This window comes from Lepus europaeus, chromosome 1 (genome assembly GCF_033115175.1).
Source record: "Lepus europaeus isolate LE1 chromosome 1, mLepTim1.pri, whole genome shotgun sequence".
Lineage (NCBI taxonomy): Eukaryota > Metazoa > Chordata > Mammalia > Lagomorpha > Leporidae > Lepus > Lepus europaeus.
Genome location: NC_084827.1, coordinates 47,943,363 through 47,960,296, shown reverse-complemented (window position 1 = coordinate 47,960,296; position 16,934 = coordinate 47,943,363). Strand labels below are relative to the sequence as shown.

The window sequence follows — 16,934 nt, the reverse complement described above, 5'->3', positions numbered from 1 at the left end:
GGCCCAGGAAGGCAGTGGAGGATGGCCCAAGTGCTTGGGCCCTGCACCCGCAGTGGAGACCAGGAGGAAGCACCTGGCTCCTGGCTTCGGATCCGCGCAGTGTGCCGGCTGCAGCACGCTGGCAGTAGCGGCCACTTGAGGGGTGAACCAACGGAAGAAAGACTTTTCTTTCTGTCTCTCTCTCTCTCACTGTCTAACTCTGCCTGTCAAAAAAATAAATAAATAAAAATAAATAAAATAAAATCCCTTCCCACACCCATGGAATCAGTGACCTACATCCTAGCTTGTGTTTCCTAGAATTTCTTTTCTAGTTGTATTGTTTTTTCATTGCTTCTGTTTTTCTCTTTTTCTGATTTGTTTTGAATTTTTTTATGAGCCCATTTTATTTCATTTGTTGGCTTTTTAACTGTAAACTCTGTTGTTTTTATCTGTTTAGAGTTCATAGTAAACATCTTTAGGTTGTCAATGTCTGTCTTCCTTGTATTCCAAGGAGAGACATTTGCTTGGTCCATGGTATTATTATTATTTTCATATTATGAGATGCTTTTTGCTAATATTTTATTTTTGTATGCCTTTCCTCATGAGGGATGTTGTGCTGTAATTTTTTTTGTCATGGATTTGGTTTTTGTAGCTGGGTAATTAAATTTACAAGTATTTTGACGATTTTATTGCATTCTGTAGAACATTTGCAAGGTAGTCCCTCTTCCTCATTTTGTTGTTTTCTTTTTTCATTGTGGAAACATCTGGTTCTGTAGATTTCTTATTGAGAGTGTTTTCAACTACGCTTTCCTTTTCTTTGTGGTTACAGGCATAGTCAGTGTTTCTTCTGGTAGTTGTATCTCAGTTGCTCAGCTGTACATTGTACTCTGTCCTTTTAATGCCTGAGAGACCTATGGCACTGTCTTCTTTTTCATCTCTGATTTTGGTAATTTGTCTTCCATTTTTTTTTTCCTTTTTACTAGGGGTTGTCACTTTTATTGATGCCTTCAAACATTCAACTTTTTGTTTGATTCAAAATTTTAGAAAAGTAGGGAAAATCAGTTCTACCACTTTCTTTCTCTTGGTCTTCCTTTTTGTTTTGGGTTTATTCAGCTTTTCGGTTTGTAATATCTTCAAGTGGGTATCCACATTATTAGAGACTTTTTTCTAAATTGTACTTTTTTCCTAAAAATACATTTAGTGTTATTAAATTCCCTCTTAACTGCTGCTTAATTGCATACCAAAGATTTTGATGTTGTATTTTCATTTTTGTTTAGTTCAATGCTTTTCTAAAAATTTATTTTAGAGCTTTTGTGATTCATTGATTATGTAGGAAGATGTTCATTTCCAAAGCTTGGAAAATTTCCTAGTTTGATTCTGTTATAACATATTTTATATCATCTTAATTATTTTGAACCTGCATTGTTTGTTTTTTGACCCAGGCCCTGGTCTTAGTTAATACTCCATGTGTAGTTGAACGCTTTTTGTGTTATGTTTCTGTTGAATGGGGCACTCTGTAGACATCACTTGTATTCCTTTTGTTTGTGGTGGTGTTCACTTTTTCCTGTATTATTTTTACTGACTCTATCAGGGACATATTTCTGGTTGGCATAAATAAAGCACTTGAAATAGCTTTCTGTAGGGACATAAGGAGGAAACAGGACATAAGGAACAGAAACAGAGGAAGACTTAGAAGAGGAAAACTAATACTAGTTTTTAATAGTAAGGGTTTTTTCCCCCTTTTTTTTTTTTCCTCTTACCTTTCCTTCTATAGTAAGAAACAGAAAAAAGAAGGAGGGCTTTTGATGCTGAATTTTCATGAAGCTTTGAAGAACAAGGAAGATCAATCATGCCCTGAGAAATGCTTTAGACTTGAAATAAGAAGATTCCGCTGAAGGAGTTTACTTCAGCCGGAGGCTGTTCTGTGCATCGTTGATGAAGTAATATCAATTAAGAATGATGAGAAAAGCCCAGGTTTTCACTGTGTTTGTTTTTTTGTAATTCTGAACTCTTTAAGATGGCCCATCAGGTCTTCAGAGTCCTCCTTCTCCTTACCCCTTTTAGAAGAACAGTTTAGCAATTAATATCCCATTTAGAACATAATAACTTCCGTATATGTAGTTCTTTACCATGGAAAAGGCATGCTCTGTGCAAAACATCTCATTTGTCCACACAACTCTACTTAGTTTGCAACACAGATTTTTAAAACTTTTTCTTCTGGAATCTCAAAATGATTAAATGCTTTTTCTTAGGGCATAGGATTGAATAGAATCAAAGTCCAGATTTCTCATTCCTAGTTCAGTATTCCTTCTGTCAGACTCTGCCTTTAAAAGGATATACTGTTGTTTTTAAAACGTTAGTAGATATTAACTTTTAATTAAAAGACATTTTTTATTTTAAAGGTGTTTCAATGAATATTTAATATTTTGCTTATATTAAGAATCACTTCAAGGATTATAGGAAAGGTTTAATAGGTTTTCAAGCATTGCCTTACAAATTTCCTAGTATACGAACTTGATATATTAGAAACTACAAATTCTTTGTTTTGTTTTTTTGCTCTTTTTTTTTTTTAAGATTTATTTACTTATTTGAAAAGCAGAGTGACAGAGAGGCAGAGTGGGGGGGGGGGCCTTTCATCTACTGGTTCACTCCCCAAGAGCCTGCAGTGGCATGAGATGTGCCAATCTGAAGCCAGGAGCTTCCTCCAGGTCTCCTACACAGGTGCAGGGGCCTTAGGATTTGGGGTATCCTCCATTGCTTTCCCAGACCATAGCAGAGAGCTGGATCAGAAGTGGAGCAACCAGGACTCAAACCGGCACTCCTATGGGATGCTGGCACTACAGGTGGTGGCTTTAGCCCCTAAGCCACAGCACTAGCCCCTGTTTTGTCTCTTAAAACTTTTATCTGTGTTACTTATTACAAATATTCCCCCCTTTCTTTTTATTGATTTTCATTAGAAAAAAAATTAGAAATTTGCTTGGGGGTCGGCGCTGTGGCGCAGCGGGTTAACACCCTGGCCTGAAGCGCCGGCATCCCATATGGGCACCGGTGCAAGACCTGGCTGCTCCACTTCCGAACCAGCTCTCTGCTATGACCTGGGAAAGCACCCGCGTAGGAGACCTGGAGGAGGCTCCTAGCTCCTGGCTTTGGATCAGCGCATCTCCTGCTGTTGAGGCCAATTGAGGAGTGAACCATTGGATGGAAGATTCTCGCTCTCTCTCTCTCTCTCTCTCTCTCTGCCTCTCCTCTCTCTGTGTAACTCCAACTTTCAAATAAATAAGTAAATTTAAAAAAAAAAAAATTTGCTTGCAAAAGACTTACTATAATTCATTCATTTCCTTGAAGGTTGGGAAATCACTTTTCCTAATCATTAAATATTCTGTTTTTAAAGTTTTTTTTTCCTCTGACTAGCTTTGTAGATTAAGAAGCTTTCATTTATAATACTTTCCCTGTTTTTCTAGTTCTATTTAGGTTCTCCCATATCAAAAGCTTGCATATTTTAAGACCATGTTATTTTTAATTTCTGTACATCATCATTGTCTCCTTGGTGCAGATACCATATGACTTTAAAAATTTTCATTTATAATTATGCTTTCAATTTTTTATTATACATTATTAGAATGGCCCTGCAATTGTACATATTTTTCCTCAAAATTGATTTTTTATGGCATGCATATTTTATCAGATCCAGTATATCTACTGGAATTTTATCAAAACATCAGCTCTAAAAATAAACAGAGTGAGGATGCTGTGACTGAGCAGGCTAAGCCACTGCTTGGGAAGCCTCCATCTGTATCTGAGTGCATGGGATCAAGTCTTTCCTCTGCCTCCCAGTTCAGCTTCCTGCTAATGCACCTGGGAGGCTCAAGTATTTGGGTCCCTGCCACCCTTGTGGGAATCCCAGATGGAGTTTATAGATTCTTGCTTTGGCCTGGCTCAGCCTGGGATGTTGTAAGCATTTAGGGAGTTAAAGAAGTTAAGAAGATAAAGAGTTAGGAAGATCTCTCTCTTTCTCTGTCACTCTGTGTTTCAAATAAAAACAAGTAAAATAAACAAATATTAGAAAACGATAAACACTGTATACACCTTGAATAAAGAAATGAAAAGCACAGTGTATATGTAGTTGTCCTTGGATTTTGGACTCCATCCTATTGTCCCATATGGATGACAGGGGCCCAAGAACTTGGACCATCTTTTGCTGCTTTCCCAAGTGTATTAACAGGGAGCTGGATGGGAAGTGGAGCAGCCAGGACTCAAACTGGTTCTCCGATAGGGGATGCTGGCATTGCACGGGGCCACTTAATGGTCTACAGTGCAACGCTGACCTCCAGACTTCATTTTTTATCTCTTAAATTTTTTAAAGATTTATTTATTTGAAAGGCAAAATTCATTGGATAAAATAACAAAGCAAACAACAAAAACATTTTGTTCATTTTTACCAATCTTCTTAATATCTATGTCTGGTCTTTTGATTTAATTCTTCTTTCTATAATCTGTTAAATTAAATTTTTCTTAGTTTAAGTAAACAATTAGGAGCTTATTATTTAATTTCCACTCAAAGCATTGATTTCATTGTTTTCTCCCTCCTAAGAAGATGGTAAATATGTTAGATCCAAATAGATCAATTTAGTTTCCTCATAATAATTTTAGTACCTGACTGTATTCAACAGGTGTTACTATTTTGTGGCTGGAAGTTCTGGCTGTGCACTCCATGTTTATTAAGGTTTAATTGCCATAATGTGACTAATGCAGGCAAATTTCAATGTTTGGCAGCTTAAATATTTTTAATCTTTTACATATTTCTTTTTTGATTAATTTCATACTATAAGTTACATTCTTAAAGTATCTATTGGAGTTGGTTCCAGGAACACTTGGACAAAACAAAATGTGCCAGTACTCAAGTCTCTTGTATAAAATGGTGTAGTATTTTCATATAACCCATACATGTTGTCCTGTATACTTTAAATCATCTGTAGTTTGTGACATCTATTAAAGTGTATATGCTGTGTGGTTACTGTATTGTGCATTTTATGGAAAAATGATGACAAGAATTTCATTACCTGTTCAATTTTTTTCCTCTCAAATATTTTGTCTGCAGGTGATTGAATTGCAGTTCTAGAACTCTTGTGTAATCTGTGTAAATAATGTGTAAATCTGGTGTATTTAATACTGCCATTATTCTGTTGATTAAATCTCACTAATCCTTTGATTTTACATCTTAATCCTTTCAATGAGTAAATTGGAAGGAGGTAGGATTTGGGATACTGTTTGATCTTTGAACATAGAGCTGTCTGCTCTCTGAGTCTTGTGAGATTGGCCTGGCTGATAAAATTTGGTAAGAGGTGTGGAAGTCAGACAGACATGACTTTAAATTCTGCTTTACTGGTTACTTGCCAGGTTAATTTGTTCCGATTCTTTGGGTCTCATCTCCATCTAGATAAGATGATACTTCTTACAAGACTGCTTAGAAAACTAAAAATGATAGATGCATGCATTAAAATTAAAAAACAACAACAACACATTTTGTGTCTAAGTACCTTCCACACAGTAGATCTTAAAAGGCATCAGTTGTCATTGTTTTTTCTTTCACTCCGGTCTCTGTGTTTTACTTTTGAAAGTTTGACTAGAATATGTCTTGGTGGGGTTCTTTCTGGTATGTCTATTTGGGGTTCTGTTAGTTTCCTGGTTTTGGATGTCCCTATCTTTCTATGAATTGGAGAAGCTCTCTGCTGTTAATCCATTGAGTAGGTGTTTTAAGGCATTTTTTCTTTCATTCCTTCAGGAATTCCAGAAACTAGAATATTGCTTCATTGGATGATATCTTAGGGATCTTGAACACTGATATTGTTCTGTTTTTGGTTTTTTGTGGTTTATTTAAAAAAAAAAAAACTGCCTTTAGTATCAGATATTCTTTCTTCTGATTGAACTAAGGATTTTTTCTTAATAAGAATAAACGTAGGAAATAGTTTTAATTGAAAGAATACGGTGAAAAATACATCCAATATTCTATTCACTGGCAAAATAAAATCATCTGTCTAAACTTATCTTTAAAAGTAGTTAATCCTAGGCCAGCGCCACGGCTAACTAGGCTAATCCTCCCCCTGCGGCGCCAGCACACTGGGTTCTAGTCCCGGTTGGGGCACTGGTTCTGTCCCGGTTGCTCTACCTCTCCAGCTCTCTGCTATGGCCCGGGAAGGCAGTGGAGGGTGGCCCAAGTGCTTGGGCCCTGCACCCGCATGGGAGACCTGGAAGAAGCACCTGGCTCCTGGCTTCGGATCGGTGCAGCGTGCCGGCTACAGCGCACCGGCCATAGTGGCCACTTTGGGGGTAAACCAACGGAAAAAGGAAGACCTTTCTTTCACTCTGTTTCTCTCTCTCTCTCTCTCTGTCTCTGTCTAACTCTGCCTGTCCAAAAAAAAAAAAAAAAAAGGTAGTTAATCCTGTTAAAATGGAAAATATAATTTGTAGAATTGTGTCTAAACTGCTTAAACTTCTGATTTTATTTTTAGCTTTTTAGTTACTTTTACATTTAAGTTTACACAAATTCTAAACGTGTAGAGTGAACTCAACATATTTTAAGAATTATTTTACACTTGTTAGTGCGCAAATTTGTATATAAAATTCTACATAGTAGTGGCTGGCACTGTGACATACTGTTAAACTCCTGCCTGTGATTATGGCACCACATATGGGCACCACTTCGAGTCCCGGATGGTTCACTTCAAATTCAGCTTTTTGTTAATGTGCCTAGGAAAGCAGCTCAGGATGATCCAAGTCCTTGGTCCCCTGTGCCTATTTTGGGAAGCGCAGATGAAGCTCCTGGCTGCAGCCTGGCCCAGCCCTGGCCGTTGTGCCCATATGGGGAGTGAACCATTGGATAACAATTTCTGTCTGTCTGTCTCTGTAACTCTGCCTTTCAAATAAATAAATCAATCTTTAAAAAAAAAATTAAGTGAATTCCTGTATGTAATTTTCTCTCATTGAGTAATATCATGAAAGTTCTTCTGTGTAACTAAGGTCTGCTTGATCATGTAAACACTCTTGAGATTTTTATTAGTCATTCTCAATGCTAGACATTTATTTCAAATATTTGCTCTTATAGTATGACATTTAAAACCATGCTTGTAACTTTAGAAATCCCTAAAAAATCATGATATATACACTAAAATGTTGGACTTCTCCAGTCTGCTGACATTACTTTGAATTTAAACATAATTTTTATTCTTGCTTTACCAACTCTAATTTAGAGTATTTAGCTCCAGAGTAAAGTTATTTATTAAGTGGAAAATATTTGGGAAATTCTTCTTTTTAAAGTGTGACTCTAGAAAGGGAGCTGTATTCTGCAGTAAATATTATTTTTGAAGAAATTGTACATTTATATGCAGATATTTTGATACTGAAATATTTAAATGTCTCTTTTTTTAAATAGATTATCTTTCTCAAGGAATAGATCTTTCTGGAATAGAAGTAATAGAAAATGATCTACTTTTTATTGCAAGAGCTCGACTTGAAGTGGAAAATCAAGCTAGGCGCCTGTTGGAACAAGGTCTAGAGACTCAGGTATTAAAAACTGTATCTTTTTTGTGTGAAAAATGTCATAATACAGAAGAAAGTTTGATTTTTGAGTTCAAAAAGTTCAAAAAGGTAATACATGTCTTCATTTTATTGTTAAGGAACTATGTCTACAATTTAAATTACTGAGTAAGCCATGTCCATAAGTATAGGAAAGATTTACTAAGTATATTTAATTTGGTAAGATTTCTGTAGTTTAATGTTTCATATGAAACAAATTTTTATGTGATGTCCATGTGCAGATGACCAGTTAATCCCTATTGAGTGTGCTTGCTTTGTCTGAAACACTGTTAAGTCATTTAATCTTTTGATTTACCCATTAAGGCTGATTCTGTTACTTCCATTCTGGAGGTGAGGAAATAGCTTACATTTTCTGAGCTAAAAGGAAACCAAAGATACTAATGTATTAGAATCAACAAATTAGAATTAAATCTCAATTCTATCCAGATATTTTCTCCATTTGTTTTGGACTCAAATATGATTAATAATATTTAAACATTTTTTCATAACCTTTAAAAACAGGAGTTTTGTTTTTAGACATAAGTAAATTTGTATTGGAGGCCAGCGCCGCAGCTCACTAGGCTAATCCTCCACCTGTGGCACCGGTACCCCGGGTTCTAGTTCCGGTTGGGGTGCCAGGTTCTGTCCCAGTTGCTTCTCTTCCAGTCCAGCTCTCTGCTGTGGCCCAGGAAGGCAGTGGAGGATGGCCCAAGTGCTTGGGCCCTGCACCAGCATGGGAGACCAGAAGGAAGCACCTGGCTCCTGGCTTCAGATCAGCGCAGCGCAGCATGTCGACCATAGCAGCCACTTGGGGGGTGAACCAGCGGAAGGAAGACCTTTCTGTCTCTCTCTCTCTCACTGTCTAACTCTGCCTGTCAAAAAAAAATTTTGTATTGGACAAAAAAAATGTAATTAATATTCAGTTTCTTAAGTAGGATTTAAATCAAGAAGGTACTTATTTGACTTCAGATACATTAAATAATTACAATATTAAATATAATTATTAGTTACTTTTAAAATATACTTTTAAGGCCGGTGCCGTGGCTTAACAGGCTAATCCTCCGCCTTGTGGCGCCGGCACACCAGGTTCTAGTCCCGGTTGGGGCGCCGGATTCTGTCCCGGTTGCCCCTTTTCCAGGCCAGCTCTCTGCTATGGCCCGGGAGTGCAGTGGAGGATGGCCCAAGTGCTTGGGCCCTGCACCCGCATGGGAAACCAGGAGAAGCACCTGGCTCCTGGCTTCGGATCTGCACGATACGCCGGCCGCAGCGGCCATTGGAGGGTGAACCAACAGCAAAAAGGAAGACCTTTCTCTCTGTCTCTCTCTCTCTCACTATCCACTCTGCCTGTCAAAAAAATAAATAAATAAATAAAAATAAAATATACTTTTAAAATTGAGTATTATATGCATGATGAAAAGTGACCAAATTATAAATGCACATATAGAATATCAGAGAATAAACATATATGTAAATTCAAAACCAGGCCAAGAAATAGGATTTTAGCAGCCTGGAGTCTCCTTTTTTTCATGGAACCTCTTTGCTGCTCACAGCACGTTCTCTCTTCCCCATTGTCTTGACGTCTATCCTTGAAGATCTATTTTATCTTTTTTTTTTTTTTTAAAGAGGTACAGAGAGAGAGAGAGTTGGCCATCCTCTGGTCCACTCCCTAGATGGGCAGGAGCACGTGGGTGGTAGAGGCCCAAGAACTTGGGCCATCCTCTAATACTTTCCTAGGCACATTTGCAGGGAGCTAGATCAGAAGTGGAGCAGGCAGGACTTGAACTGGTTCCCATTTAGGATGTTGGCATTGCCGACAACAATTTCACCTGCTACACCACAACACTGGCACCCATTTTATCTGTTTTAACTCTAGGTCCCACTGAGAGTATGAAATACTTACATTGTTATTTTTAACACCTTTTTTCTCTGTGTTAAATAAGAGAAGATACCTTATTTATATTGTCAAAAGAGGTGGAAAGAAAATTTTACTTATCAAGTTTTGTGCTCAGAATTGAATGAGAAAGGACAGTTGCCTTCCTCAGAAGGGTTTGACTCTAACCTTGCATCCTGTATAAAATGTGAGTATACTTCTTAGAGGTTTTAGACCGGAAATTGATTTCCTATAGCTTATATTTTCTTTTCTCAAGTGATTGTTTTAATCACCTAACACCTTTGATTCCCCTGTGTACTAATCCAAGATTTAGGCATTGCTGGGTTTTGTTTTGTTTTGTTTTGTTTGTTTTTTTTTTTGGGCCGTCCCAAATCCTGGAACCCTGGGTGTAATCAATACCTACGGCCGTGATTATTGTCATACATTGAACTCACAGTCTTGCACCCAGTGGCCGTTGAGCCTAGTGCCCCTCCCCTCTGTTCTGCTGTCGCACCTTTTTCTTCCCATGATAATCCTTGGATATTATTATTAGCATTTTGTCGAACTCTATTGTCCTATTCTTTGACTACAGATAATTTTTTCTCACCTCTTATTACCTTGTTCCTGTTAAAACTTAAAGTTATTCTATTAATGTAGAACATAGATCTTAAAAAAAAAAAAAAAAAGAGGAGACAGACAGAGAGAACTCCCATCTGCTGATTCATTATCAAATGGCTGCAGGCACCAAGGCTGCTCTGGGGTCAGAGCTTGCAACCAGGAACCCAATCCATTGTCTCCCACACAGGTGGCAAGAACCAAGTCCCTTGAGCTGTCCTTTGAGTATTGCCTCCCAGGGTCCATATTGTTAGGAAGCTAGAGTCAGGAAGAAAGAGCCAGGAATGGAACCCAGCCACCCTAATGTGGAATGCAGGTATCTCAACTGCTCGGCTAAATGTCTGCACTGTAAAATATCAATCATTCAGATCAGCTAGAACATCAGTGCCTTCACTATATGATGTTTTTCTACCCTACCAAGCATGTGTCTACTTATTCTCTATATTAAGTTGATCTGTGTTAGACAAATTGAGATCTGTCTCTTCAAGTATCTCCCAACTAATGATTCTTTTTAAATATTTATTTATTTATTCATTTGAAATTTACAGTTGCAGAGAGAGGGAGAAACAGACAGAAAAGTCTTCCATGTGCTGGTTTACTCCCCAAATGGCCACAATGGCCATAACTGGGCCAATCCAAAGCCAGGAGCCAAGAGCTTCTGAATCCTTGTCTCCTATGTGGGCGCAGGGTCCCATGCACTTGGGCCATCTTTCTCTGCTTTCCCAGTCCATTAGCAAGGAGCTAGATTGGAAGTGGAGCAATCGGGACTCGAACTACTGCCCATATAAGATGCTGGCTCCATGGGCGGAGGCTTAATCCACTATGCCATAGTGCTGGCCTCTCAAGTCCTTTATAGAGCTTATATCTGGTGAGTTCTGAAGCGCTGGCCCCAAAGCATAAGTTTTTTTAAGTTCCTGCCGATCTCAGTTTCGAAGACAAATGTGCATCCAGTTTCTTACCTTTCTGTTAAAAGGCTCATTTCATATCACTTTCAGCTTTTCCCTTTCCAGTATCAGGACATACAAAGGTACTAACACTCCATCTTAAAAGGGAAGGGAATTTTCAAGTGTAACTTTATATAACCATGTCTTAGTATGCACTATTTCCTGGTGTCTTTACTTTGCAATCAAGCTATTTGTAAGAATAGGCCATTTTCATTGTTTGCTTTTCTTGAATTTCTCATGTAGTCTGTAGTATATTCTGCTTCTAACATGTCTTTAATAAGTTTGCGTTCAGTGACATGACTGTTAACCTCTTAGTTTCCCAAAGGATATGATTCTTTTTGCTTCTCTCAGATTTTTGGTGACATTTCAGGTTCTTGACAACCCTCTTTAGATTAATTTAGATTAGATTAATCCCTGTCATTTCTTTCTTCCTTTCCTGTTTACTTGACTTTTTCATTTCTTCCTTATTCTTAACAACTTCGGTTCACTTCCTTAATGCTCTGTTCCCTCTGTTTGACCTCTTTTTAAGTTTTACTTTTCCTAGTTCTCATAAATTTTCATTTGATGATAACTTTCAGATCTCTCTTCTGAATTCTAAATCTGTACACTGCCTGCCTACAGGATGATTGTATTGGTTAGAGTTTGTTTATGGAGAACAGAATCTAATTCAGCAAGCTGTAGTAGATAGGAATGGCTGTTTCTTTCTGTATTCTCATGTGGTGGAAGGAAGAAACAGGTCCTGGGTCTCTTATAAAGGAAGTAATCCTACTTATAAGGGCTTCACCCTTAAGAGGTACTATCCTCCAGAAGCCACACCTCCTCATCCCCTTAGCTTGGCTGTTAGCATTTCAGCATGATAGTTGGAGGGCGGTGAGGGAGAGACTCAAACATTCAGATCCTAGCAGTTTCCTCCATAATTTTCCTAAAGGGAGGAAATGTACTGATATGCCAGCATTATCATTTTGGTTCACTTCACAGCGTTGACTTATTTCTCATGTGTAACTTGATAATTGTGTTTATAACATTACTTATTTCTGAATCTAGTTATGTGTGTCTGTGTTCTTCAGATCTGATTTTCTGGTTTATTTTCATGAAGTCTGGTTTCTGACTTTGTGGAGCTAAGAGGATTAACCCTTATCAGTTATGATGTCACAGGGATAATGTTTCCTGGGTAGCAGGGTGTCTTAGTGGAGAGAGCCTGTACTTTGGACCTGGTGCATTTTCTTCTTAGAGAGCAAGAAGCCAGAGGTGTTATCCAGCTGTGTCAGCCGGCAGTGTAGGAATTCAGAATGAAACCGGCCTGTTTCAAATGCCAGTTCTTTGTGTTAGTCACTCGACATTTGTTACCTCAGTTGGAGTAACAAATGTGTGAGGAAGATATAGTTCTACCCTTTACATGTAGTTGAGGAAACAGAAATGAAAATTAACGGACGATTGCACAGGTGGCAAGTAGTAAAATTGTGGTCTGGAGCTTTGGATTTCCACCATTACTCCCATCTTAAAAAATAATTATTTAGTTTTCTTTCTGTGTATATGTATGTTAGAGAGAGAGAGCGAGAGAGAGAGCGAGAGCAATTGAGCTTCCATCTGCTTGCTTATTCCCCAAATGCCTGCAACAGCCCTGCTTGGGTCTGGCTGAAACTAGGAGCCAAGTACTCCATCTGAGTCTCCCACATGGGTGGCAGGGTCCCAGGTACTACAGCCATTACCTGCTGCCTTCCAGGACACATATAAGCGGGAAGCTGTAATGAAAGTGGAGCTGAGACTCCGAACCTAGTTAGAAGTGATACAGGAATATTAGCCACCATGACAAATGTCTGTTCTTTCCCTAGTCTTTAGTAAGACTAAGCAGTTTTACCTTTGTTGAGTAGTTACATTGAAAATTATTTGACAACTTGTTAAGCACCTTATATTGACAAAGCAAAGAAATGTTCATAGTTGGGGCAGGTGCCGTGGTGTAGCAGGTCAAGCTGCCACCCACAGTGCCGGCATCCCATATGGGCACTGGTTCAAGTCTCGGCTGCTCCACTTTCGATCCAGCTCTCTGCTGTGGCCTGGGAAAGCAGTAGAAGATGGCCCAAGTCCTTGGGCCCCTGCACCCTTATTGGAGACCCCAAGGAGGTTCCTGGCTCCTGGCTTCAGTTCAGCACAGCTCTGGCCATTGTGGCCACTTGGGGAGTGAACCAGCGGATGAAAGACTTCTCTCTGTCTACCTGTCCTTGTCTCTCTGTGTAACTCTGACTTTCAAATAAATAAATAAATCTCTTAAGAAAAATTTTATGCTAAAAATTTCTTTTTTTTTAGGAAATCTCCAAAGGATGACTACTCTAAATTTGTCTTTCAATGTTCCTCAGCATTTTTGTTGTCTGGCAAACTTTTTTCCCCCATGCACTGAAATTATCATTGATTTCCCCCACTTTGCAGCAACCTTCACTGTTGCCCTAACCCCCCACTTTAGTCTAAGCAGATTTCTCCTCAGTTCACAGAGGCCTCTCACACTATCTGTGCTCTTTGCCTCCTGTTTTCTTAGGACTTCTGCTCTTCCTTATTATGTCATCAGGCTCTCTTTGTATTGGCTTCATAGTTGGCGCCCGCCCCAACTATGAAAATTTCTTTGCTTTGTCAATATAAGGTGCCTATCCATCCATCCATCCATGAACACATACATACATACATACATACATATATATATTTGAAATGCACAGTTGTAGAGAGACAGAGAAATATCTTCCTGCTGGTTCACTCCCCCAAATGGCTGCAATGTCCAGAGCTGGGCTGATCTGAAGCCAGGAACCAGAAGCTTCTTCCGGGTCTCCCACATGGGTGCAGGGGCCCAAGCACTTGCGCTGGCCTCTGCTGCTTTCCCAGGCCCATTAGCTGGGAACTGGGTTGGAAGTGGAACAGCCAGAAGTCCCAACTGGTACCTGTATGAGATGCTGACATCGCAGGCAGTGGCTTAAGCTAATACAATACAATACCTGCCCCACTTCTATTGTTCATAAATCACCCAGTCTATAGTATTTTGGTATAGTAGCATGAACAGACTAAGACAATAGCCACTTTTTAATCATCTGAAACAACTGTTTATTGAGAAAGTTAGTGCAGCTTTTTTTTTTAAATTTTTTTTCTGAACCCCCTTTTTTAATGTATTTATTTGAAAGGCAGTGTTAGAGAGAGATCTTCCATCTGCTGGTTCACTTGCCAAATGGCCGCAGCATCCAGAGCTGGACTGATCCCAAGCCAGGAACCAGGAGCTTCTTCTGGGTCTCTAACTTGGGCGCAGGGGCCATCTTCCACTGCTTTCCCAGGCACATTAGCAGGGAGCTAGATCAGAAGTACTACAGCTGGGACAAAAACCAGTGCCCACATAGAATGCCAGCACAGCAGGCAGCGGCTTTGCCGGCCCTGTGAACCAAATTTTTTAGTAAATGCATATAACCTCTGATCATTGCTCTGTTTTTTTCTTAGTTAACTGCTTAAGTGTGTTGTATTAATTTGTTTTGTTTTAAAATGTCTTGTAGTATTATAAAATCCCTAGTACAGCATTAGAAAATTTTTGTTTTCAAATTCATAAAGTGAATAGCTATTTATATACAGAACTGTTATTTGTTACTACACAAAAATATATGTAACTATACTGCTGACCTCACAAAGTCTTACTATTTCTCTTTGTAGAATTTTATAGCAATATCATTGCTTCGTTCTTAATGAAGTGTTTGGAAGGACTGCTGCTTTAGGTCACACGTTGTGGGGAAGCACGGTTTATCATCACATTAGAAAAAGCATTATATAAACAGGAGACTGGATGTGCTAACACTGCAGCTCTTCTCTGATTGCTCTTTCTCTCTTTGTTTTCTCCCGACCCTGAGATTCTTTGACAGATAGAAACCAGACAGAGCAATAAGGAGAAAGAGAGAAGGAACTTTATGATTTTTTTTTTCAGGATTGCAACAGACTTCATTACCTCAAGCTTTAGCTTTCAAAAATAGGTGAAGAGATTTTGATCTGTGTGAATTTCTGCATCACCATAGATACCAGGCCCCCACATTGAAATGATGATATTTTAATTAGGAAAATGGATTTAACTTGTGAATTGTAAGCTTTCCCAGGAAACAAGTACTGGACTTTCCGAAGGGTAAGGATGGAGTAAGAGGATGTACTAACTTGTCTTTAGAAGTCATCAGGAAAAATCTGTGTATTTCGTTCTTTCAGAGATAAATGCCTAGCTATAATCTTCCATCTGCTCGTGATGGTTTCTAAACATTTGTGAATTTGCCTTTTTTTCTAAGGCAGAAAATCCTCTTCTGTCAAGTCCAGGGTCCAGGTGCTTGTTAGATGCCTGCCAAAAGTACTATAATGACAACCTGGCTTAGACAGGGTTCTCTATGATAGAAGTATAGAATTGAAGTTCAGAAGATAATGTCTACTGTAGCATATAGTATGCAGTTGTATCTTATGAGCTGTTTTTATTGAATTTCAATCTGAATTCTTTCGAGTATAGCAAAGATACTAGTTCAAATGCATTGTGTTCAGTGGAGTCTGTAGATGTAAAGCATTTTCTTAAGCTTTGACCTCAAAGAAGCAGAGTGTTTACTAGGGCCTGAGAAGGGTATAAAGACACATTTTATGAGAAAAAGGGAAAAGATGTTTATGGTCCTTTCCTGTGTTCCTCCTGAACTGTAGTCTTTTTGCTTTTCGTTTGTTGAACTCTCTAAGTGGAACATCTGGCTTTTGACCATAAGCTACACACACAAGAGAGAGAGAGGGAGAGGGAGGGAGGGAGGGAGGTTGGAGGCCCCAATTATAAAGAAATGGTAAAGAGATGGAATTGCTAATTACCTTGATGTGATCATTGCATGTTGTATGTATGTATCAAATTATTATGCTGTACTCCATAATTATGTAAAATTATTATTTGTAATAAAAATAAAGCGTATATAAAAAGTATATAAAAGTATGTAGTTTTTGCCCTTTTACCACTACCATTGTCAAATGCCTGCCTATTAGTTATAGAAAATTTGGTATATATGTTTCTGTTCTTTGTTTCTGTTAATTACTTCTGGTACAGTATTTGTTGGGGGAAAAAGGTAGTAAGTTCATGACAAAGTTGAATACTTCGATTGCCTTTGCAGTTAACTGCAGTAGTTCAGCAAGCATTAGTTCTTCTCTTAGGAACCCAACAAAAACCAGTAGTAGACTCTCTGTTGGTTTATGAAGGTTTACAAGGTCCAGCTGTCATATTTTTAGCTGCTAGAAGTTTTCTGAGCTTCTTGAATTCTAAACAGATCATTTGAGCCTACAGAAACTCCTTTTGTATATTTGGTTCCAATATTGTATTTGCTGTTTACTGAACATAAAGTTAATTTTTTAGCTCTTGTGCAAAGCTTGTTTTCAAAGCTTGTTTTCTTCACACACACTATACACCTTATTGGGGTGATTATAGCAACAACTCTTCAAGTTGTACAAATCTGAAGGTTTTATGTGTTTCCTTTATTTTATAAGCCTCAACTGATAATTTGCCATTGGCCCCCAAATAGTTAACTGTCTCTTTCCATTACTATGAGCTTTCTTAATATTTGTTAGAGACCTGGCATATGATACATTTATCTTCAATTAGGTTAATTTTATGACATGTAGAAATAGTTATTAAAATTTTTATTTTTATTTATTTGAAAAATAGAGACACAGGGAAAAAGTGAGAGAAAGAGCGATCTTCTGTCAGCTGATTTACTCTTCAAATGCTCAGAACAGCTAGGTTGATCCAGGTCTGCCATGTGGCTGGCAGGAACCCAAGTACTGGGAGCTGTTGCCTGCTGGCTCCCAGGGTACACATTCGCAGGAAGCTGGATTGGAAGTGTGGTGGGACTCAAACCCAGGCACTGCACTATGTAGGCAGCATCTCATAGGGCACCGTAACAGCTGTGCCGAGCAGCTGCCCGGAAATCATCAGGTGT

General features: G+C 38.6%; 1 protein-coding gene across 2 annotated transcripts in view; it reads left to right on the top strand.

Moving 5' to 3' along the window:
- Nucleotides 1–16,934, top strand: part of COG5 (component of oligomeric golgi complex 5) — a 375,810-nt gene that overhangs the window by 145,779 nt on the left and 213,097 nt on the right. For both annotated transcript variants that reach the window (XM_062174782.1, XM_062216926.1), the window contains exon 7: nucleotides 7,409–7,539. In XM_062174782.1, coding sequence (XP_062030766.1) covers nucleotides 7,409–7,539 — 131 coding nt within the window. The remainder of the gene's footprint in view (nucleotides 1–7,408; nucleotides 7,540–16,934) is intronic.